Below are 25,470 nucleotides of genomic sequence, written 5' to 3' on the forward strand. Positions count from 1 at the left end.
GTTGTTTATTTTCCATCATTAGTGACGAGCGCCCTTTTTGATAAAGTTAGGAATACATACAGAAGCGAAAAAACAATTCATCCCTGCTTTACGTGTAGGGGAGGCACCCTAGAAACATTTTTATTTTAGAATTTATATCACCACTTTTTCAGATTGATTGATTTATAATTATATTCATATTAAATTGCAGCTTTCTAGCACTTACGATCACAGGGCAAAGTCTCGGGCATACGCAGACGGACATGGTAAAAATATAAGGGTTCGTAGTTGAAAATGGAACCCGGAAAAGTAGATTAAATGATTAAAAAAACATGTCGTGTACCTATATTACAGGGGCAGCCAAAGTTGAAAAAAAGAGGTAGAGTCTGTTCGGAAAGAGAAGAGACGTAGAATGTATTGTATTGGGCCCCTTACATTCCAAGACTCTTCTCTTTCCGCACATTTTATATAGTAGCTTAATAAATATTTGTTGAAAATCTTAAAATCATATTAAGTGACCTATGTATCAACGATAATTAATGTTTACAGGTGTTATAATTTTGATTGATGTAATAAAACAAATGAGAGAAAAACAAATTAGTTTTATTTTTTAATTATTATTTTATCGACTATCTGACAACCAGTGATCGCATATAACTGACAAAACATCAAGATATCGAGCTTATTTCCGACTAGTAAGTCCATATTTCTAATTTTACTACAAATGCCTTACAAATGTAGGATTTTGATACTTAGTTAATTATTTTTGAGCACCTTGATTTTAACTGCTAGTGTTCCAACGAAAGGTCGATATGGCTAATTCCGTCATAAAATAACCCATATGCTTTTGATTGCTGAACCTAAAAGCAATCGCTCCTTTGTGATGATTGTGATGAAATTATCAATTGTGTATCATTGTTTAAATAAAACGCTCGTGTACGGAATTGTCCCTATAACGGAATTGGCCGCACTGACCCTATTCTCAGTTGCAACTATTACCGGCTTCTCTCAAGCGTTGCCCATTCGGCTAACGTGCAGTTCGATTGAAATATATACTAATACATTAGAACCATAGTGCGCAAACAAAAGGTCTATATTATTTCTTTCTCAAACAACTATTTCAAATTAATAATGGGAAAATTATGCATGGTAGGCCTTATGAGGGATACATGTGAAGAAAGCCTTTCACAAAACATAGTCAATCACAAAGTCATAGGAATCATACTCTTTTGTCTAAAATAAAGCGTAACACTGTATGTAATACCTATATGTATAAAGTTTATCTTAGGAGGTAATACCTACCTACTTAATAAATATCTACATTTTTAAATAATGTATAATGTATTTACAAAATTAATAACCTTGAAAATATCTGAGTTAAGAAAGTATAATATTCCTTATAATCATCAAATAAAATGTGAGGAAAAAAGAGCAAAATTGTAGCGACTAACGTATCTATACGATACGATAGATACTAGTGCCACTACCGCAATAGTTTTTTGTGCATAAGCTATAGTATAGGTACTCACTTTTCAAAAACTAGTACTTGTTTAGAACACACTTAAACTTTAAACACTAGTAACTGTTTTGAAATAGGAAAACCCTTGGTAATTGGGTTGATGGCCTCGGATCGTACCTTATAGTACCTACTAATAACCGATTCTACGATAAATTAAAATAGCTTAAATACTATAGTTAACTCATTCATAAACTACTCAAAATTGAAATAAAAACAATGACTTTTCAAACAAATAACGTTTACGTAGTGCGTCGCCGTTTTATTTCAGCATCTGTACAGCTAACCTGGAAAAGGTGAAAAAAAGTTTTTTTGTAATTAAAGGCTACTGCCATGGTTACATTGGTTAGTGGATGGAAAAAGGATTATATCAACTGTGGCAACAAATAGCGGCAGTTACCTCTGTTCACGACCACCGCTGCTGCCGGCGTTCACGATCCTGCATGAGAAGTCCGACTCCTGCTTGAGCCGCTCGGTGGCCTCGCTCAGCCACACGCGGTCCTGCTTCATGCCCTCTTTGTTGTTATGTAAGAAACAACGGCAGTTACCTCAGTTCACGACCACCGCTGCTGCAGACGCTCGCGCTCCTGCGTGAGCAGCTCCGACTCCCGCTTGAGCCGCTCGGTGGCCTCGCTCAGCCACACGCGGTCCTGCTTCACGCCCTCTTTGTTGTTATGTAAGAAACAGCGGCAGTTACCTCAGTTCACGACCACCGCTGCTGCAGGCGCTCGCGCTCCTGCGTGAGCAGCTCCGACTCCTGCTTGAGTCGCTCGGTGGCCTCGCTCAGCCACACGCGGTCCTGCTTCACGCCCTCTTTGTTATTCTTCATCTTCGTCAGGACGAACACCATATCTGAAATTTATTTAAAGTCATATGTAGGTAGATATTCATCTTGTGGAATTAAAATATTTATTATATTTTTAGCAACCAGTCACTAGATTCGGTAATAATTTGTTAAAAATTGTGCGATTTATTTACATGTAAATAATATGTAATTTGAGCAGGAATCTTTAATTCTTACAAAGTCTTGCATCTAATTTTCATAGCGTTTTTACTTTGCTTTAATTATTGGCCATTTATATGGTTATTGATTAGAATGTACAACTTTATAGGTAGGATTTTCACACGTAATAATTTTCCAATTCGAGTGAAGGATTTAATTTCATAAAAATGAGCAACCACTTAAAGCAACGGTACATAATAAAGTATCGATTCTTATGTAGAGTGCGTCCAATAATAGGAAATGCTTTTTCGCAAAGACCGAGCATATTGCAGCTTCTCTACGTTGCATAATGTCATTCAAATTGTTTAGCATAACCTGACAAGTGTAAGTTACTTGGATACTATAAGGACCAAACCACCTAAATAGGTTACAAGTTTCTCTTCGTTGGCAACGGTATGAACACAGCTCGATGCTTTCTAGTTAGATGAAGCAATAACTATGTATTTTAAGTTATTGTTTGTTTCTTGCTTTCTATCCAAAAAGGATGGCTCATCTAGCCGGCAAAGGATGATCGTTTTCTATGAAGGGTGATCAGTGATTACGTGGTGTTTTCTTTAGAAAACAGAAGTATTGAACGCCTCGGCCCAGACCCGGGCCGTTCTAGCATGAAATCCTTATGTGCGCGACAGAATACCACACCGCGAGCCATGTCGTTGCGTCCCACACTGTTATGATTTGTAGATACAACACATTCCCTGTTTAACCTAGTTTTTCTGCCATTGGTTTGGTGGTGGCACGGTACTCTGCGCAGTATACTCAGGCCTCTCGCATATCTATCTTATAGTACCCAAAACGCACGACTGAGGTCATGACTGATCGTCACAAGAGAACTACCCGAAAAAACCTCGAGCCGTCATATATGCCTGATATTAAAGGATCTGATGGGTATAATCTGTGGGTATGAATGAATAACTATTAAGCAAGACGCGCGTATCGCAGGAGCTCGCTTTCGCTGCGCTAATTTTACAAATCGCTATGCAAATTTACCAGCTCACTCGCGTTGCAGGTGCATATTTAATATAGCTTACTGAAATATTTCAACCTTACGGGCAAGGTATAATTGTAACATTTGTAAGGTACTTTGAGAATGGTAATTCATTAAATGACCAGACAAGGTAGCGATGGTGGTAACTTGCGGAAAGCCTGTCGTATGTTAATTAACGACTAAATATAATTAATGTTAATCGGCATTCGGCCATTTTACTGGATACAACTAAAAATTAACCGATACACTGAGAGAAAAATCATCACCAGGAATTAAAAAACAGTTCTGTACTGGGGGAAAAAATGAAGTTTTAGTAATAATTATGGATGTTTTACTATTTCTGTAAAGTTTATTTATTTCTACAAACAGCTCAGTAATCCCAAATATAATTTCAACAAACAGATAATAGAAATTGCAAGAACTAATAGAAATTGCAAAAGTCAATTTGTTCCTATTAGTTAACTCTCCTTGTCCCCGGATTAAGTTTATTTTTGTAATTCTAAGTGTGTTTTTGCTGTACTTTTCTCTCAGTGTATAACCATAAGACTTAACTATAGCAAACTATAGGTAGTTAATATTGTCTTTGGTAACCGCGACAGTTAGGTATTCATGAAATAAATACATATATCCGTCGCTGCGTTTCATAGACTACAATTAAAATGTAGTTTCTTGCTAAAATAACAATAACACAGCTGGAAAATAAAAAGGAAGAGGAATGAAATATTCAAATTGTGGAAAGCGTTTACCCATTATATACCTACCTACTCCTTTTATGAACAAAGTGATGTGATGAAAAAAATGTTCCTGTTTAGTTTAACGTCACCACTAAAACTTATTAGTACCTTTATTTATACATATAGCAAAAACATTATTACTGAAAAAGGTGGCACACTCTGTAATAAGTTGTAGTAAAATCAATAAATTAATTATTATCCTTTTTAATTAATTACCAAGTTACCACGTATCATTATCAAACTGCACAACGGGACTTAATCGCGTATTTAAGTTTTAAGATTTACCTCCGACGTACACACCTTTATCCAAAGTAGCAGGGAGCCTAAGGTCACCGAAGGACGTTATTCCGTTCCAGTCACCTGGCGTTTATAAAATAGATTGCAGTTGTGGTAGTTCCTATATCGGAGAAACTAAGCGCACCATAGCAGAAAGAGTTAAGGAACATATCGCAGCTGTCAAAAATCGTCAGGTCAACAAGTCTGCGGTGGCTGAGCATTTGCTGGAGTCAGGACCAAACCACTGGATTGAGCTGCATAACCCTAAAATCCTCTCCACGGATCGCCATTTCTACAGTAGAAAAGTGCGGGAAGCCATTGAAATCAAAAAACATTGCAATTTTAATCGGGACGAGGGTTTTAAGATCTCATCCACATGGAATCCAGTCATTAGTAAATGTAAGCGGAAACGAATATCGACAGTCGATAAATCGAATATCGTTAGTGTTGTGTGTCGACAGAGTGACATCCCTAGTGCGCAAAACGTTCAAACTGATAAACAAGACCAAGTGCGGGTAGTTCGAAAAACTCGCGCGGCTAGAAGATGTTAATGTCAACTTGAGCCAGTCTTCTCCGAGACCACGGGGACAACGCCGTCCTCGAAACGTCGGAGGTAAATCTTAAAACTTAAATACGCGATTAAGTCCCGTTGTGCAGTTTGATAATGTTTAATAATCGTGAAAGTTTAAATCAGGGTTTACCACGTATCGCCGGGAGAGTAGACCTATTTAATGCAATTTCTAAATGTGCACTACTTGCGCTAGTCGATTATTGGTCGATAGACTTCATTAATTTTACCACCAGCGCAACTTCTTGCACGCCATGCATTAATGTCAACACACATTTTAGAAAATGATTCTTCATCACTTCTGTTGACAATACCATAAAAGTTAACGACTGCGGTACACATAGATCCCGATATTCTTATTTGAGTCTCAAGTACTGAAAAAATGTAATTCAGATTCAGATTCAGATATTTATTACTAAAATTTAGTATTTTACAGGTCATTTAATTATTGTAATCCGCCTGTAAAGGTGCAGCGTAAAAATTAGCTTTAGATTCCCTAAATTTGTGATGTATACTGGAAAGACGCGAACGAGTTTTCTATAAAATGTGTCTGACTTGACTACGATAACCATTGACATAAGGACGGGCAATACGGGCACTAAAAATGGTACTAGTTCAGCGGTGTTACTCACGAATTCCAGCCAATCGTGCAGTCTAACGCAACTAGTTGCGACCAATAGCGCGCGTAATGCGAACTCATCAAACAATCGCGCGCGTCATGCGAACACATCAACCAATCGCGTTGTAGCGGTGTCACACGGCTGTACTGGCCCTGTCATGCCTCATTATTATTGCCCGTAAAGCCAGTCCCTAGATATCTATGTCAATGACGATTAACTTAAGCCCTATTTAGACGGCGCGCGAACTCGCATGCGAGTTTCATTACATTGCGGTTTTTGATCGGTCGGTTAAATTGGACGTAACCAACAGTCCGCAATGGTGCCGTGTGGTGCCGGCATCAGAAAAGAATAGCACCACCCCATCTCGTCCCGTGGGTGTCGTATAAGGCGACTAAGGGAAAACTGGCGACAGATATGCATATGAGCAAGGCTCGCCCGTATCCTTAGCGGGGTCCTTGCTCACAAGAGCTGTACGCGCGCCACATCGAAAAAAAAAACAGTCCGCAATGTAACTAAACTCGCATGCGAGTTCGCGCGCCGTCTAAATCAGCCCTTACGGTCCAGCTCGAAGTACAATGCTTCGTGTAGCAGCAAATCCAAGTTGGAGAAGTCATCGGGCAGCAACAGTTTCTTGTTGCGCAGAAAGTTGAGGATGTGCCGGAACATGCCGCCGTCGCGGTCGATGAAGTAGTGCTGCTTCAACGTGTCCAGGACTATGGGGATGGTTCCGTTGAACATCTTTCCGAGACGCGATTCGGGGTAACTGTAATGGATAAAGGAATAACATTAAGATAAGATAGTTTATATTCTATAACAATTTTAAAATTATGTCGGAAATATCAGGTGAAATTTAACTTACGCGCTACTAAAAGTCCGACCGGACGGGGTGGTGTTCTTTTTGTAATTGGTTTGGTTTTTTGTAGGTAAGTATATTTTCTAGTTTTTTTTTCTAGTTATAACTTTACTTTTAATTTTGTATTACCACATTTTATAAATTACACATTTAAGCTACTATTGAATTAAATTTCTTTCGCTTTCGTTTGTTAGACTATCTATTTATTCATTCGTTTCAAAGCTAGACATACCATGAAGTTAAGTGGTATTTAGTTATGTAAAGGTTTATTATTAAACTATACGTCTAGATAAATATGTTGTGTCCGTCCAATATTAGTTATAAAGTATTAACAACACAGATAGCATTGGATCGAATCGACTCAACGAACCTGTACGAACTATTGGCATCAATAGATAGCAAAATTGAAAAGCAATAATGTAGGTTACAGGCTGTTGATAAGCACTAGTAAATTGTTTTTCATCTTAAGGTATAATCTTAAATAATATCGTGAGCCAACTAATATCATCAACAATTATTACGTCACTATCTATCTGTTTTGAACTCGTGAAAAGGATTACATTGACTAATAATTTACCTAGGTATTACGAGTGAAAACACATCCCTTCATTTATTGAATGTCCAATATATTCTTTGGTGCTTACTTCCATTACTGCGAGAGGGAGGTGATTTGGCCGTTCAGCTTGTAAATTTATTGTTAGATTGATTTTGTCGAAGCGAAAACATGAGTAACGGTCTCAGATATACAATTGGCAGGATATTTATTTTTGTGCCCTCAAGTGAGTTGATTAAAAGAACCGAACGGGGGCGGGCTGCGGGCGGCGGCACGGCCGGAGCGGGGCCCAACGCCCGCGGCGGCGCCGCCGGCTCCTCGCTCGCTCGCTCGCAGAAACAACACTCCCCGCAGATAAAACGTGCTTATTTACTATCAGACCTACCCACGCACATACCTCTATATAAAACATGTACAACGTGACTTCACTTGAATTTCACAGCAGGCGAAAGGAAACTACGATCAGATGCGACTGTCGAGAGAGCGCAAGAGCGAAATTTAACATTTGATGATTTGATTTGATTGGGATGCCGGCGATCGGCTTCTTGTCCATGGAGCTGCCGACCGGCGCGGGGCTGCCCGCCTCACGGGTAGCATCCTAGACTGGACAATAAATCCGCCACAGGTGACGAAGTGTCACTAAAAAAGTAAAAAAGCGCTCGCGGCGGTAAGTAAGTCGTGCACGTACGCGGTGAGGGTTTCCAGCGAGGAGGTGTAGATGGTGCCGCCGACGTCGATGTGCACAGGCGCGTTAAACTTGGTGGTGGGCGCCACGCGCGGGATGCCGGCGATCGGCTTCTTGTCCATGGAGCTGCCGTCCGGCGCGGGGCTCCCCGGCTTCACGGGTAGCATCTTAGACTGGAGAACAAAAACTAATTTTACAAAACATCACAGAATAAGTAATAGTACTACCGTACAGAAAGGACACTTCCTACAAAACCGAAGTCTGACAGCGATTCGGGGTCGAATAATGATATCCCTTTCTAACTTATGGTAGTATCCCTTTCGGCTATTTAGGGTTGTCAAAATTCAAGTCATTATCTTATCTGTGGTCGAGCATGCAAAGGGACGGGTAGTTGTGTCAACCCTAATAATTGCTAGGAGCAATGTTGAGCCGTACGGAGCCGATCAATTTGTCCGAAATCAGCAATATCTCCCCACTGGTTGCACTAAGTAGGTACCTAACTTCAAATAGGTACCTACAGCTATCTTGGGGAAAACGCTGGAACCAATAGTATTGCTGCGACGACACACTTCTGGGACTTTCTAGGCGAATAAAGGATGACTCACGTTAGACCGGGCCGTGTCCGGGCCGGAGCTTCCGGCGCTTACTTTTATGACATCACAGGTGGTCACGTGATGCTTTCAATATAAAACACGGCCCGGTCTAACGTGAGTCATCCTTTATGCTTATTCGCAGCACTCATCTACAACTAACCCTCGTAATAAAATGAGAAGAATGTCCGCCAACTTAGGAATATAACTTGACCTCAATTAACTAATTACCTTTTGTATTTTTAATAAATGTAAATGGGTTGTCGTTTTTCTTTATAATGTTAATTAATTACGACATTTTCCTTTAACTCCCTGAAGTCAAACACACTAATCAATACGTAAACAAGCCCTTAGGCAAGTTTAAATGCTCGTAACTCTTTATCAGATAAAATTAAATTATTGACTCAAATGACTGTCTTCAAAATGGAGTTAATTAGAATACGGGTGTCTTTGAGGAATCATCTTAATTGAAACTCAGGAAATGCACACTTGAAATTAACGAAGTTCAGAATAATGTTGAACATTTCCGTTGTTTTACGAGTACCTATTTATTATAGAACATTATTATGTTTAAACACTTAACAAACACATTCACATCCTGTACATAATTATTATATACAAAAGTCTTTCATTTAACCGTAGAGAAATAAGCTTAGTATGTGTCGGTTGCCTTATTTGACTTCAGTATTTCAATAATTTACGCAACGTACATACGCTCACATTCACATATTCACATATGTTCATTAGGGTCCACACTAAGTACCCTTATTTTATTCATATCGATAAAGGGGCCCACTGATTACCAGTTCGCCGTACGATATCAGCCTGTCAGTTAAACGCAAAATTTGACAGCTCCGAACAACTAACAGACTGATATCGTCCGGCGAACTGGTAATCAGTGGGCCCCTTAAGAAAACCGTTAACAGCGGAACCCAGTAGCAGGTCGCATGCAGGTTTAAATACGCGTTGAAGTCGGTAGCGGAAGGACGCACCCGTCTGGTTTCATTATAAACACGCCGCCGGCTGTGTGGCTAGCGCCGTCGACTAAATACCCACCAGGAATGCCGACTCAGCCGCGACAATCACACGCAGCTTGCAGATCGTGCCAGATACGCCGCACGTCACTGTTAACGCTTTTATAAGCTGCTAAACAGACAATAACCTTAAAGCTGCCCCATTTTCCTGCCGAATATTCGTATTCGCCGATTATCAGAGCTTTTACGAATGTTTTCATAGAATATTAAAAAGGTAAGGTAAACGTACTGGTGCTCGACGCGGTCCCAATACATGACATCTTGAAACTTAAGTCTTTGTCAATAGAGGTGACAGCAAGGTGTTATTGGGCATTAGCATGTCAAGCACTAGTATAAAAAAATACGTTTAGGTACCTTACGTCGTATGTTTACGGTCGGTGCTTGTTTCTAATTTTCTAACGCTGATATTGAAGTTTTACACGGAACATAATAGTAGGTACTCGTATTTATTGCTACTTTTAATGGATTAAAATACAAATAAAACAGCACCTTGACAATAAGTTGTACGTTATACGTTTACGTATTACAAACCCAAATAATAAAGACAAAGTTTATGACTCGGATCTCGGATACTTTAGCATTAGAAAAAGACTACACGACTATCTTTCTGATTCTTAATGGGAAAATGACTGTACAGTCGCCATCAGATATCAGGGACAGGAACCGGTTACCTTAACCGGGGTTTTTCATAGGGTTAATTTAGAAGCGGTTATAAAAACCCCTACCATAACGGTAACCGTCTGAAAAGGTAACACTTTGATTCGGTAACCGTATCAGATACGGTTAACCTCTGTTACCGGTAACCGAAATAAAAACCCAGTCTTACGGTTACCTCATTATAATACCGCGTCCAGTATAATAATGCGTTCCGGGTGATGATGGGGCTGCCGCGCTTCTGTAGCGCATCAGGGATGTTCGCCGAAGCCAGGGTGGATTGCTTCTATGCCACAATCCGCAAGAGGGCCGCATCTCTGGTGCGCCGGACTCGCGCCAGCCCCAACATCATCATGAAGATGATAGGGGACAGGCTGGACTCCCCTTATTTGCTGCGTTGCAGTCGGCTACATGTGCCGTACTCAGCGGATAAGAAAAATATGTAATATGTAGTTCATAGTTTATAAATATAGATGTATATAATATTAATTCGTAGTTTTTAAGTACTGTACTAATACATTATTATTTTAGAATATTTTTTACTAACCAAGATATGAGTGTAACTTACTTGAAATAAATGATTTATTATATTATTATTATATATTATAAGGTTTTTGACCAGTTCAAACGATTGTAATCTTTACGCACACTTAAATTCAACTTGTTATTGAATAACCGAGGTTGGCATGGGCGGTCTATGAAGCCAGCACAAACAAGTTTTTTGCCGTTCCTTTGTTTATCTTTATACCTACCTGTGTGGTGTGTTCTTATTATAAATCTTATTATCAGATCTGGGGGACCTAAGGTAGGTGGGTAAGTTTTATTTATTTATTTTATTAGTTTTAGTTTTAATTTATTTAGTTTATATTAAAATAAAATAGATAAAATCATAAAATAAATAAAAAAATTAAAGTAATAAGAAAAAAAAATTAAACTAAGAAAAAAAAAATGAATACAATGAATAAAATTAATAAAATGAATAAAATGAATAAAATTAATAAAACTAATAAAATTAATAAAATTAATAAAATTAATAAAATTAAGAAAATTAATAAAATTAATAAAATTAATAAAATTAATAAAATTAATAAATTTAAAAAAATTAATAAAATTAATAAAATTAGTAAAATTAATAAAATTAATAAAATTAATAAAGTTAATAAAATTAATAAAATTAATAAAATTAATAAAATTAATAAAATTAATAAATAAAGTAAAGGTCCCAAGGTCGTCCGTTTAAAACTAATCCTCAGCCCGCAAGTAGCTACTTCCGAGCCTCGACAATAATGTACTATTAAATGTAGCAAACCAAGCAACCGATAATAAAGGTTACCTTAACTGAATGAAAACCTGTTAAAAACCCTTAACAAAGATAGGGTTACCGTTTCAATAAGGTACCATTACAATCAGGTAACAGTATGATAGGGTTACCGAATGATAAGGTAACCGAATCGATTGGGTTACCGAATTGAAAGGATTAAGCGTAAAGAGGGGTTTTCCGGTCCTTGTCAGATATATCGGAGCGGCCGAGGTGTTCACAATATCTGAACACGCACTCTAACGCCTTGACAATAGAGGCGTGTTCAGATATTTGTGAGCACTTTGGCCGCCCCGATATATCTGATGGCGACTGTACATATTTTCCAGACATTATTTACACAAACCGGGGGTGCAGTAAAGGATGACTCACGCCTAGGGTTTCTGGTTTTAATTTCTCGAGGCACGGGAATTCTCGACCAAGATTTCTCGAGTTTCTCGAGTATCTCGAGAAAAATACTATGTTATTAAATTTTTTTTTGCTTTTTTACAAATGAGACTCGTAGGAAGCGTAGGTGAGATCAATAATCAAACATATGGTACATTTTTAGTCACCATAAATTGCACTTAATAATCAAAAATACAACAACAACAAAAACTATATGCTATAGTGTATTTCTTTAGGTATTCAACAAAATGTAAACAAACCATAACATGGTATTTTATTAGGCAGCAATATTCAAGTCAATCCAACCATTGAGCACGATTTGAGTTGCCGCAAATCGTGCTCAATGGCGTGCAATAGGAGAGGCCTATGTCCAGCAGTGGACGAGAGTAGGCTGATGATGATGATGATGATGATGATGATTCAAGTCAATAAATTTAACTCGATGTGACAAAACTTACAGAAGTTTTACTACGTAATATTAATTACTCGTACTTACTCAACGTAACAATAAAGCTGCTGTTTTTGTATTTTACTTTTATATTCATGTTATAAATGACCTAGCCTAAGAAGAAAAATAAATAAATAAGCTGCTAAAATAAGGAATATATCGGGATGATTTGATTTATCATAGTAATTTACTTTTGTAATATTTGTTATTACACTTATTACATGGTCTTATAATTCATTACAAATTTTTATAGCGTTTTTCAATAAAAAGACACTACATGAAAATCATGAATCATGATAGTTCAAAAGTTTCAAAACATGAAAACCGGTTAAAGCTAGAACGATAGGGGACGGATCAAGGTAGTTTTTTATTTGGTTGGTAATAAATGTTTTAAGTACGTTCCTACCAGAAAATGTAAAAAAAACATTGTTCATATTTATTTAACTACCTAAAGAAATACATTATAGACATATCATGTGTTAAACGCGTGTTTTCTTTTTATTTATCACAAGAGATTTATTTCTCGAGTTCTCGAGGCATTGAATATTTTTTTCCCGTCTCGACTTATGACAAATTTCTCGAGATTTCTCGCCTCGGGAATGCTCGAGCAGAAACCCTACTCACGCCAGACCGCGACGTGGCCCGTGGCCGGGCCGATGCGTCGAACATCTCATTTTCTATGACGGCTGATCGGTCACGTGGTGCTTTCCATAGAAAACGACGCGCCGGAATCTCCGGCCCTGTCTAGCGTGACTAGCGTGAGCCAACCTTAATCCTTCTTATAGGAAAATAAAACTGTTTCCTACGTGCAATGGTAATTCCAACTCTTGATTAATCTCTTCCACCCTGCAGGTGTGGAAGAGATGGCTGGTCCCATAGTAAAAGTTGCTCAGTATGACCTAAACATTAACGGGTTTGAGTAATTGCTTTTTGTTCAGTTACATACTGTATGTATAGGTATGTAAGACCACATAACTCTACTAAATATGACATTACATCTTCTCAGTTGACAAACAGCATATAGAAGTGCCTGTTCGCCTTACAAATGCATAAATCTACACGTGAAAAGACCTCAGGTGTGAATCCAGGGAGATAGCCCGCCGCCAGGCGGCTGCGCGGGAGATGCATTCGAGAGATAAAAAATTATTGAAGTTGGACTTTGTCCGGCAAAGGCCCTCGGGGCTCGAGGCTTGGCAATGCAGTCTCCAACGATAAACGAGGGGGGACTGTGGCTTATTCCCTTCACATAAAGTACAAGCCTAGCTGTTAAGGGCTTTCTGAGAGCACCTGCAACAGTTGCGTGTACTAGTGACATTGTGGACGAACATCCCGCGAGAAAACATTTGCGAGGCCTTTTTACCTGAAAATGCGTACTGTAGACTTAGGTTACACGGATCATATACCTACATGTAACGCATTTCTTGCTTGAAATTCATCTAGACTAAGCTATCATAAGTTTAGAGGTACTTTCAAACAAAAAATGCATTACATGTAGGTATATGATGTACCTACTTATACCTATGCAAACAATAAATATTTATTTCGATATTTTCGTGTATAGACTTAATTACCTATTTGATAATATTGTGAAGTGTGAACACCATGAACAGACAATCTACGAAATCTTATTTTGTGACACTTCATATTTCATAGGATTATTTTCTATTCTATTCTCCGTGTCGATCTCAAAGGAGTCGGAGGTGTCGACAAAGCGACGACGACACAACCATAAGTCGGACTAACTTGATTCAATAGATTTTCATAAAAGGGATGTCAAGTAACTCTTAGTGTTAAATTATTACAAATAATGTAATGATGTGATGTTAGATTTATCTCAAATTGAGTTTTTGTTTCTTCACGGCATATTGTAAATATGTTCTATATATAACGTGTACATAAATTGGTTTTATGAATAAATGAAATATGACTTAGATATAAACTGCCGAGTTTGTTTGCCGAGGTCTACGAGCAACACCGGCTTCCGAAGCCGAGGTAGTCACTAAAAATCAGACTATCAGGCATTAAATGAATGAATGTTACAATGATAATATGAATGTCGACTGCACAAATACATAGAGAAGCTTACACACTGAAATTGATACCGCAACTTCTATTCCAATTTTTCGTAATTTTAGTTTAGGTACACTGTATATTCGAACTCATTTCCTTCTAGAAATGCAAGGCAAGCATTCTGATGCATTATAGACAAGACATACATATGTAGCACTTACACATACATATAGTGTAAAGGTCCCTGGGACGCTGGGGCCTCAGGCCCGTTCATAAACTATTGATAAAACGGAAAGGGCGCTCAGCGCCGCGGGCCGCGCCGCCGGCCGCACATTGTGTCGGCCGCCCTCTATTGTGCCCGCCGTAATACTAGCCTTCTACGACCACGAACGTATACTATTAAAAAAATCTAAATGCCAAATTTCTAGAATGAAGCACGTTATGGTGTTATGCCAGTTTTCACTATGGTTGTTGTCTTATTCGTTTACAATTTAACTGTACCGATCTACCTATTAGAAATTTGTGGACGGCTAAAATTATTTGATTTTTCTGTGCGTTTTCCACTAGGACAGCCATTCTCAAAGTGTGTTACGCGGAATCCTAGGGTTCAGCAAAGCCTCTGTTGGGGTTCCGCGAAAATACTTGTAATAATAAGAAAAAAACCAGCACTTCTATAGGTATATCTGGTCCACAGTGACGAAGGAAAATTTTTAATTTGGGGTTCCGTCAAATATTTCGCTTTCCAAAAGGGTTCCATCACCAAAAAAGTTTGAGAACCACTGCACTAGGAGATGAAAACATTTAATTTATTTCTGAATCCCCTAAACGCCAGTTTTCTATGGGCACACCTCTAGAGTCAGACCAAGAATAGTCTGCAGCGGGTTTGATAGCCCACGCAGTGCAAGTGTTATTTTAAACGTCAAACTTCTATGAAATTATGACGTGTAAATAACACTTGCACTGCGTGGGCTATGAAATCCCCTGAAGACTTTTTTTGGTCCGACTCTAGTTGAAATTGTTAAAATTCGCAATGGCTGTGACATAGAGGCTGGCGGACGGACATACCTACTAGAGTTCGTTTTTTTTAGCATTAGAATGAATTCCACAGAAGTAAGCGTACAGTTTTAATCAGGCTCGTTAATTGTTAATATTTATTGAATTATCTAATGTAGCATGGTCAATACATATAATTTACTTCAAATTATTACCGCTAAAAGTGCCGGATTTGGAACCACAAGCTTACTTCTGCGAAGATCTTTCTAATGCTAAAAAAAACGAACTATACATACTAAGGACTCTGTCTTCGCCACTTAGACTACGGAACCCTAAAAATATATATATTGTTGAGACGTTCATTCTCCAACAGATTTACCCAACCCAAATAAATGCGCCTCACACAATGAAATTAATTAAATTGTGTACCAATTCAATTGTGTACTATGTGAATAAAATTAAATTCAACCTATAAAGGCCCCAGTACACAATGGGCCATCGCCGGCCACTCCAAGGGACGCAGCCTTGCGGTAGAATGAGATAGCAATATCACTTGCTCCCTCTAACGCATAAATGCGTCCCTTGGAGTGGCCGGCAATGGCCCATTGTGTACTGGGGCCTTAAGAGTTTTAAAGTCCTGGGACCTGGGTTCGTAGCCAACATGCCAATCGTTTACGCTCTGTAGCAAACGAAACGCAACTGTCACTGTCGCAGAGTGATAGCCTCCTAAGACCGAAAGTCTTTTTTGCAGTTTTGAATTTAAAACCTTCTTTTATTCCGTTGTTTGGTTCAAAATTCGATTTTAATTTGTTCTTTTTAAAGGAACCCAGGACTTGGGAGGCTAGAGAAACACAAAGCGATTCGCTATCGTAGCGCAAGCGATTGCCATCTTGGCTAGGCACCCAGTTCTGAGGGCCTACCACGAACACCGAAGTTCGCAAATTGCGGGCATCTTTCTCTGTCCCTCCAATTACGGCTTAATTAGAGAAAGATGCCGGCAATTTGCGAACTTCAGCGTTTGCGGTAAGCCCTCTGACTTTTCACGAATTCAATGGGCTTTCTGTTGTAGGTTTACTTTCCGCTTGTAGCAGGCGTGGCTCACTCCGCGATTTCGTCGCTTTGCTACAGGTAGCTAAAAGTACATCCGTTCGACCCCAATTTTGGGGTTTGCCATAAGCCGCGCGTGGCGCTATCGCCACCTGGCGGCCATATCTGCCCTGATTGTGACAGACTCGTTTTGTTAGAGAGTGAGTCTTCTGTACCTAGTACTATTATTAATTCTGTGCTTGTAGCTGAAATTTCCATTGTACTCACTATTTTTAAGCGTCACAGGTGAGTATATTTTATTTACATAAGTTACCTTGCTTTAACTGAACACTTTTTTCTTTCTTTTAATCAGTGGCCCTTATGATTCTGAGTCGAAATAACACAAGAGTTGTTACATTTTAGAAAAGAAGTAAATTGTAGTTACACTTTTATATGTGTCTCAAAGGCGCCTATTAATCATGCAGACATAAAGTCACGGTTTTATTTTTGAGCTTCTAGCAGTGGTATAAAATACAAAATTGCGTATATATTTCTAGAGCGGAGTGTATCTGTGTGCTTGGCGCCCGGAGCCAGTAATTACGAATTTGAATGGATGCCTGGAAGGTTCGCGCCCGCGGCGGCGCCTCGAGCGTGGCTGTTGGAGCGGGCTCACCCGACTTTAGTTTTTGTTCCGTGTACCAACACTGCCAACGTATCTAGATACGATCGGGTATATGATATGTATATAGGTAAGTACTTATAGAAACACTATATACGTATACGTTAATAACGCTGCTGATAGATGTATTCTCAATTGGATTTAGTATTGTATTAGCGCTGAGGGCTTTGAAATTAATTTAAGGTGCAGGGGGACAATTTAGACTGCGGGATAATTTCAACTAATCAAAATATCTTCCATGTTTTACATTATCAACTAGAGTTACACACTACACACACTACACAAACAACACATCTATTTTTGCTATCTGGAGAATAGAGAATAGAGAGCGTTTATTCGTCACAAAAAATAAAACAACAAGTAACACAATAACATAATGGTCACGAAATGGTTGCGACTCAGAGGTGCACTCTAGGTAATAATGTAAAACATGGAACATATTTCGATTATTTGAATAACCCCGCATTTGAAATGGCCCCCCTGCACCATACTTGTCAGCTACTAGGCCAACCCATTTGAATAAAAAAAAAGAGTTTTGAGGTATTACTTCCCAGCAAGCTGGAAACCGTTTTAATACCTCCATTTGGGCCTAAATTTGTATAAGCCGAGTTTGCACAATCCCCGGCTGAGGTGTATACATGCAGATTAATGAACAAAAGAGCCAATCACTTATTTGATATTAGTTACTAAGCATTACCGTATCTACAGGTACAGTAGTATTGAGATAAACCGTCACAAAGAAGATGTACATAAAATAGGACTCTGTTGTCGCGGCGTCAGGGTGAATATTCATATTGATTCATATATTTTAAACCAACCTGTGTCATACTTGATATAGTTGTGGCAACTGTACAATCGCGCAAAACCGTGCCGGTATTAAAATTTCACAATGCTACACGGAGCCAATTTTTTGAATTGATTTATGTCATTTACAGAAACGGTTAGAATTGAACGTTCAAAAGCGAGGAAGTTGGTAAAGTACTGACAGAATAAAAGCGTCGGTACATCGTATGTTTGGACACAAAAATCTTGATTGGGTTCCGTAGTAGGTAGCTACTCGTATGTTCTAACCTGAACTCCGTTTATAGTTCTTTCACAGAATAATTAATAGTACTAGGTACAGAAGACTCACTCTCTAACAAAACGCGACTGTCACGATCAGCACAGATATGGCCGCCCATGTGGCGACAGCGCCACGCGCGGCTTATGGCAAACCCCAAAATTGGGGTCGAACGGATGTACTTTTAGCGACCTGTAGCAAAGCGACGAAATCACGGAGTGAGCCACGCCTGCTGGTTCTTTGAAGAAATTATTTGTAGTTAAATTATAACAAGCAAATATGAGCTTTATGAATCATTTACCTACAGTTTTTTACATGCATTCCGTTATAAGATTACGAAAAAATTCTCGCTTAATACTTAAACGCAATAAATGAAGCGAAGACCATGGGCCATGTGCTACATCACGATCGCCGTGGGCCTCTATACGAATACTGCACGGATGTACAACCGAAGTCAAAGATGTATACGTCTTTCATTCTTATAACCATGGAGTAAGGCACAAACGCCTCAACAGAATCTTTGATGTCAACAGTACCTTATGTAAATACATCCGAACGTTGAGAGGTCATAAATTATGATTTAGCTACAATGCTTACACGATACATACAAATAATTATTATAAGAGTTTCGATTCAATATCGATATAGGTACTTGTACCCTTCATTTAAATCTAATTCTGTTCGATGTAACATGATCTTAACGTGGTGGTATAACGAACGAGTTGGGACGCGACAGAGACGCCGATAAAGCAATTTCTTGGCGACTATAATCAGATGTTTTACCCCACAGAAACTACCTGGGCATAAGGTTTCATATACCTACACTAATATAATATATTATTCAGGATGCTTCCTGTAACAGGAGCAATAAATTAAACTAAAGGCTGTACTCCTCAAACTGACCAACATTTATTCAGCAACTTTTAAAAATTATGAATTGTTTAGACTTCTTCTTTTTCATACAAAATAAATATTGCCTTCAATGTACGCTGACATCAGTGTGTTTGACGTTGCTTGTCACGTGCTGTAAACATGACAAAATTTGCAATATATTGCGTCTTAGAATAAACTTTAAAGTGTATAATAAAAATCAAACCATGAGTTATTTTCAAAAGTTGCTGAACAAATGTTGGTCAGTTTGAGGAGTACAGCCCACAGTTTAATTTATTGCTCCTGTTACAGAAAACACACTGTATTAAAATTATAACATTAATTTCGAAGTGCTATTTATTGCCCATGTACCTTTATCATATTACTGGAATATTGCATATTAACTCCAACTGATTTTTGGCATAAATATTAAATACATACAGGAACATATTTATAGTTTTTTTTATTATTTAACAGTGTGACGACGAAATTAGTTTTTTAAGGTAAATGTTTTCCCCCTGTTAACGTCTTAAGAATAAGGGTTTGCCGTAGTTAAATGTAGGCGGCTCCGCCAAGAGTTAAGGGAGTTTCGCTAGGTAGGTACGCGAGTGGGCGCGGGCGGCGTAGCCCGCAGCGCGGCGCCGCCGCCTCGGGCGCTCGCCGACGATATTATGGCACACCTAACGCTCGCTACCTCGGGCTACCCCGACGGGCTCTCATCTACAGAACAATCATTTCGAAAAATATTTGTTATCCCCTTAGGCAGGTAGCTTCACCTAAAACTTTACGCCGTGGCTTATCATTATTCCGTTGCCATTGCCACGATATTACGAAGGTGTTTATCGCAGAAATCCGAGAAAGCATTTGATCTTCCCACGCTTACTTCCTTATGCCAGTACTTAACTTAATAATAAAAAAAAATTTATTAGATATCCTGATATGATTTTGGTCACGAATAGATATAATAATACTACTAGCAACAGAAGTTGCTATACGGGCCAGCTGTCCATAAATTACAGATGTACACACTCGCTCTAATTTTTAACGAAACAGTGGTGTCCATGTTATTGTAAAAATAACGACTGGTTAGCAGTTTCTGATTAACTTAACTGTACAATCAAACACATATAATATCCCTCCTTCTTGAAAAGTCGATTAAAAAGGGTAGTATTTTGACAGCTCGGTACCACGATAGAACTTATTGATTTAACCGCCATAATTTATATAATTATTCGTTACTACAAGAATATTGTATACCTAAGAAAAAAGTAATGAAGTTAGGGCATGTAGAGTTAGAAGTGAAATTAGGGCATGTAGAGTTAGAAGATCTTGGCTCTACCTGAGATCTGATAACTTTTTGACATTGCGAGCCGTATATAATTATTATATTCTCGTCTTGGCAACATTTTACATGAAATTGTTTTCGCTGGGATTAAAGTTGTTTAGGACAATATTTTTTATTTTTTTTGTTCATGTTTGCTTTATCTTTTTGGGGTGTATTTCTTGTACACTCTCTATATTTTGCATGTCATCTATTATTTTATCTAGCATGAAATTAAGTAGGTATGTTCTGTGAAAACCCATTCAAACTTCCATCCCTTAATTTAAATGGTTGGGGACGATTTATTAAATACTGCATTCTTATTATTTATAATTTGAGAAGTAGCATGTTTTAAAAATGTTATTAAATAAATATGTAATATCCTTAAAAAAAAGAAGTAGCATAATATATATTGCATTTAATCCTACAATAAGAGAAACGCCTATTGCATATCGTCAGATCGCGATCAAAATGATCTTATACAATATGAGCTACATGTTTAAGCGAAAACGGTATTCAAATACTAGAACACGACACCCTACATTATGGGGGGATAATTAAATGACAAATAAATACAGTCGCACAGAATTATATGCAATAGCAAATTGTTATAGGTAATTACGAGATACAAATGTACTTGTCAACGCTACGAATATTCAATTTTGATGTATAATAGGTTAAATACTGTGGGCCTAGTGAAAAAGGGTACAAGTCTCACGCAGCTTAGGAGTAAAAGGGCATAGGTGTTACTTGGAACTTATACCCATTTACAACCGCGCTGCCCGAGACTTATACCTTTTTTCACTAGGGACACAGGTTTGTCGTTAAATACTATTTACGGTCGGTGGCTGTCAAGAGCTTAATATGAATTTTAATTTAAAATTACAATTGTAGCCAAAAAAATGGATATAATAATCAAAACGCCATATGATATTCGCTATAAGATATTCGTACTTTTGGATTAATATAAAACTTGAAGTAGGTAGGTAGGTAAATAATTAAATTTTATCTCGATAATAAGCTGCCTCAATTATCTAAGTACCTATTTTAAAAATAAGCTAAGGTTATAAGTGAAAATAATAAATTAGTTAGCCGGTTACCTTGTTTGTGGCGGTCGTTTGAAGTCCGGTAACACGCACGACGGCAGTACAATCGGCACGGCAATCGCGCGACCACACGGCACGGGACTGGCGAATGTACTAACTCGGAACTCGGGACCTTCTCACTTCGCGTTCGCGCCAACCCCTTCTGAGCTTTTGCATGGTGTTGCCAACGCGAACGCCATAGTTTCCTCAATGGTTATTGTTTTTAGGGTTCCGTACCTACAAAGGAAAAAACGGAACCCTTATAGGATCACGTGCGTCTGTCTGTCCGTCCGTCTGTCAATTAAGTTGAAATTTGGCACACATGTGTAAGTCTGTGACCCAAAGACGAATATGTAACGTCAACAAATGAATCTTAACCATAAGGGCTACTTTTGGGGGGTAAAAGATAAAATTTAAAAACAAAGTTTTGCAAACTATATCGTGTTACATATCAAGCGAAAGAGCTCATTGTGAGAATCTAAAATATTTTTTTTTATGAATTTACGATAAAAAGTTTAGAAGTTATCCAAGAAAATAGACAAAAAATGACACCCCCCCCCCCTCTATCTCCGAAAGTACAGGGTCTAAAATTCTGAAAAAAAATACACAAAATAGTCCTTTACCTAAAGATGACAGGAAAACCTATTAGAAATCTACAGTTAAGCGTGAGTCGGATTTAAGACCAAAAATGCGGTTTAGGTTTTTTAGGGACACAACCATTGCGGTTTAAGTGAAACGTGATGTAGACAGGTATTGCGAAGGCCCTAGGCTGATATCCGCTTAGGCCCGAAGGCCCGAAGCGTCCCGAAGAGGCGTGCCATTCCGACTCACGCTTAAAGCTAACTTCAAGCGTGAGTCGGAATGACGACAAAAAATGAGACTATAGTCTTTAGATCGTAAAAAGTCTGCAGCGATTTTGATAACCCACGCAGTGCAAGTGTCATATTAACCGTCAAACTTCTATGAAATTATGACGTATTAATAACACTTACACTGCGTGGGCTATCAAATCCGCTGCATACTTTTATTGGTGTGACTATAGGCTGTATCTGGCACACAGAAGCATTCGTACAAGTGTAGTACTGATTGATTAGGTTACTATTGTTACGTGTTTTAAAAAGCACTATACAGGGTGACCAAAAAATCAACTAAGTGTATTCCCGTTGCCAACGTGCAGCCCCGAAATTGCGAGGAAAACTTTGGCTGTTTCGTACATCTTGGCTGGTCCGTTTTCTATGGGAGGATAAATTTTTTTTCGAGATTTCGGGGTTGGTCCCATAGTAAAAGTTGTAAAGCTCAGTATAATCTGAAAACCTCCCCGGCTACGGGAATGCACTTATTTTTTGGCCACCCTGTAGGTATTATCTCTCTTCGGCCTTCGCTTTTGAAACACTTGCGGAAGTTGTAGGAAGCGCGACCCGTCGGACGCTCCGAGCTATCAGCCCTAGGCGGAGCTCGGTCTTCAGTCTTCGCATTTGGACACTTGTACTACTGTTCGGCATTTAATTTTCCTATCTAAGCTACTTTGCATAGTTGCAGAGATATAAGCCACCACGCCAGAAAACTTCATGTTACATCTGGTTTTTGATTGACCCATTCGGGTTTTTCAAGACGTTTCACTCACGTCCAAACTCACGTCACGTTTCATGTACAAAAAAAAATTGTTGAAAATTGTGTGATGTACGGAACCCTTGAATCGCGAGTCCGAACTCGCACTTGACCAGTTTTTTTGGTGGCGCGTGGCGTACTCATGTCAGTACCTAGGTAATTTATAAATAATGTTTTAATGTTATAGGTAAGTGCATTAAATTATTAAAATAAAATAAACCTCTTCTTGAACAGTTATTCCCATAATTATACGGATAAACTCGGGTATTTACCTTTTTTTGTATGAGAATTGAAATTTTCCATTACGAAAATGAAAGTTTCCTGTAAAAAACCTAGAACTTTTAGGAAACTTTCCTCAAATTTGGTAGGTACATAATATCTGTAGTGTTGAATGTCACTAGCCATCACTAAAATAATGCAACGCTTGTTAGGTAACAACATTATTATAGGTAGTTAGGTAAATGTCCAATAATACCAAAACAAGTTAGCATGCCCTTATACACTTATTCTGCTTAGCGATATTGTTTCAAATCCCAGAACATTTAAGGAGTATCTTTTCAAAAGTACTTAAATTTTAAAATGAGCCCTCGCCTCATTTATCATATTCAAATAATCCTTCAAGAAAGGAGTGAGTGTCCCTACACCTTTTACAGACCGGTAACATCCGTTAAAAACGTTAATGAACTACGGTTCTTTGCATTTTTTGGACGGCTCGTACGCTTGTTTGCCGCGGGCATGGTGGAAAAAAGCGACGGTAATATTACTGGAAAAAGTTCATAGCCAGTTACAAATAAAATAACTTTTACTGAAACGACCGTTACGTAGACTGTTCAGTGTGTTAAGTAGAATGAGGGTTTCCGCGATGATTTGCACTAGATGGCAGTACCGTAACGAGAGGTCTTTTTGACAGCTGCTGTCAAAGTTCAACAATAAAAAAAAAACATGGTTAAACATGATTGGTGGATTATGAGTTATAGAATAAATAATAGTACTAGGTACAGAAGACTCACTCTCTAACAAAACGCGTCTGTTGCGATCAGGACAGATATGGCCGCTAGCGCTAGGTGGCGACAGCGCCACGCGCGGCTCATGGCTAGCCACCAAAATTGGTGTGGAACGGATGTAATTTTAGCTACCTGTAGCAAATCGACGAAATCGAGGAGTGAGCCACGCCTGGTTATGACAGCTAGACCTCTCGCCACGGTGCTGTCATCTAGTGAAAAACTCGATCACGGAAAACCCTCATTGATGGAGAGGCACTTAAATATATAGGTGTAGACACTGTAGACTATGGACCCGGGTATGTCCTTAAACTACGTCCAAGACCACCGATGGACGGGCAGCAGCGTCCCTCAAATTCGGTGTACTCGACTGCGATCGCCAACCCGCCTGCCAAGCGTGGCGATTATGGCATTCACCCCCCATCATGAAGGAGGAGGCCTATGTTCAGCAGTGGACGTCTTATGGCTGAGATGATGATGATGATGATGACTGTAGGCTATAATTGACATTTCACATTTCGGAAACTTCACAAAAAAATAACTAACTCATTTATTATGTGGGATATAAAAACAAGATACTTACAGTGTAGAGCAGTCTTGTAGTGGTTAAGATCTCGAACAAAATAAAATGAAAATACGTATAGGTATCTAATTTTGTTTTACTATATTAACAATATATTATAAATATTATAATAATAATTACTTTATTTACAGTACACTCATGGTACAGAATGCCTTTTTATTAATAACGGCAACAGTGACAGTACAGTAGGCGGCCGGTAACTCACTTCTGGCTTTATTAAAAATAATTCAGTTATTAAGACCTGATTTTAATAAATTATTCAATGCCTTTGTAAACGTAACCGGAGACCGGATTATTTCTTTTTTGCAATGTAACAATGGAGCATGTGTAGTTGACACTTTATTTATCAAAATCGGTACAGTAGTTTTGACATTACATTAACGTCCCGTTTAGAAATGTGGTCTGGTTTGCAATATGTCATTTTACTAAAATGCCCATTCCGGTTCAATTTTGTAAAAAAAAACATAAACAAATCGATTTTTAACAGTTACCTATAGCTGAGAACTGAGGTCATCCATAATTACATCACACGTTTAGGGTGGGAGGGGGCCAAGAAAATGTGACATGTTGTGACAACGGGGAGGGGGGAGTCACAAACCTTGTGACGTCACCATAACTTGATCAGTAATTGAAAATTTATTTTAATTTGTTTATTTACTGTAGAGTAAAAAAACAAGTTTTTGGAACGATAATCGTTTTTAGTGTTCCGTACAAAACTTTGTTCACGGAACACTTATTATTAGTTTAATTTTCTTTCATAATCAGTTTTGGATAGTGAATTTACTAATATATATTTAAAAAATATTTCGTGTAAAAATGTATGATACGTACTCAATTCGATTTGCCGATTACGTTGAAAAAATGTGACGTCACTCCAGGGGAAACGGGTTTGCCAAATGTGACGAGGGGAGAGGGGTCAAAAAAACTTTGAAATTCGGGTGATGTAATTAAAGGATGACCCCTTATTTTCATGACAATGGCCTATATCAACTTAGAAAACTTTTTATGCAAAAGGGGGATTCTTGGAATGG

At 38.4% G+C, this 25,470-nt stretch overlaps 1 protein-coding gene across 3 annotated transcripts; it reads right to left on the reverse strand.

Moving 5' to 3' along the window:
• Positions 1-1,484: 1,484 nt before the first annotated feature.
• On the reverse strand, positions 1,485-21,350 carry LOC134678696 (BTB/POZ domain-containing protein Tiwaz). 3 transcript variants are annotated; one of them, XR_010100226.1, is made up of 5 exons: positions 21,263-21,350; positions 7,776-7,945; positions 6,239-6,444; positions 1,896-2,347; positions 1,485-1,782 (listed from the first exon to the last, which is right to left on the reverse strand). XR_010100226.1 is itself a non-coding variant. In XM_063537351.1 (5 exons), exons 2-4 carry the CDS (start codon positions 7,937-7,939, stop codon positions 2,199-2,201), a joined length of 519 nt encoding a protein of 172 aa, XP_063393421.1. In that variant the 5' UTR covers positions 7,940-7,945; positions 21,263-21,350; the 3' UTR covers positions 1,494-1,782; positions 2,193-2,198. The 3 variants fall into 3 exon arrangements, 1 of the variants encoding a protein (XP_063393421.1); XR_010100227.1 differs by having other exon boundaries at positions 1,489-1,782; positions 2,044-2,347; XM_063537351.1 differs by having other exon boundaries at positions 1,494-1,782; positions 2,193-2,347.
• Positions 21,351-25,470: the final 4,120 nt, after the last annotated feature.

This window comes from Cydia fagiglandana, chromosome Z (assembly GCF_963556715.1).
Source record: "Cydia fagiglandana chromosome Z, ilCydFagi1.1, whole genome shotgun sequence".
In the NCBI taxonomy this organism is placed as follows: domain Eukaryota; kingdom Metazoa; phylum Arthropoda; class Insecta; order Lepidoptera; family Tortricidae; genus Cydia; species Cydia fagiglandana.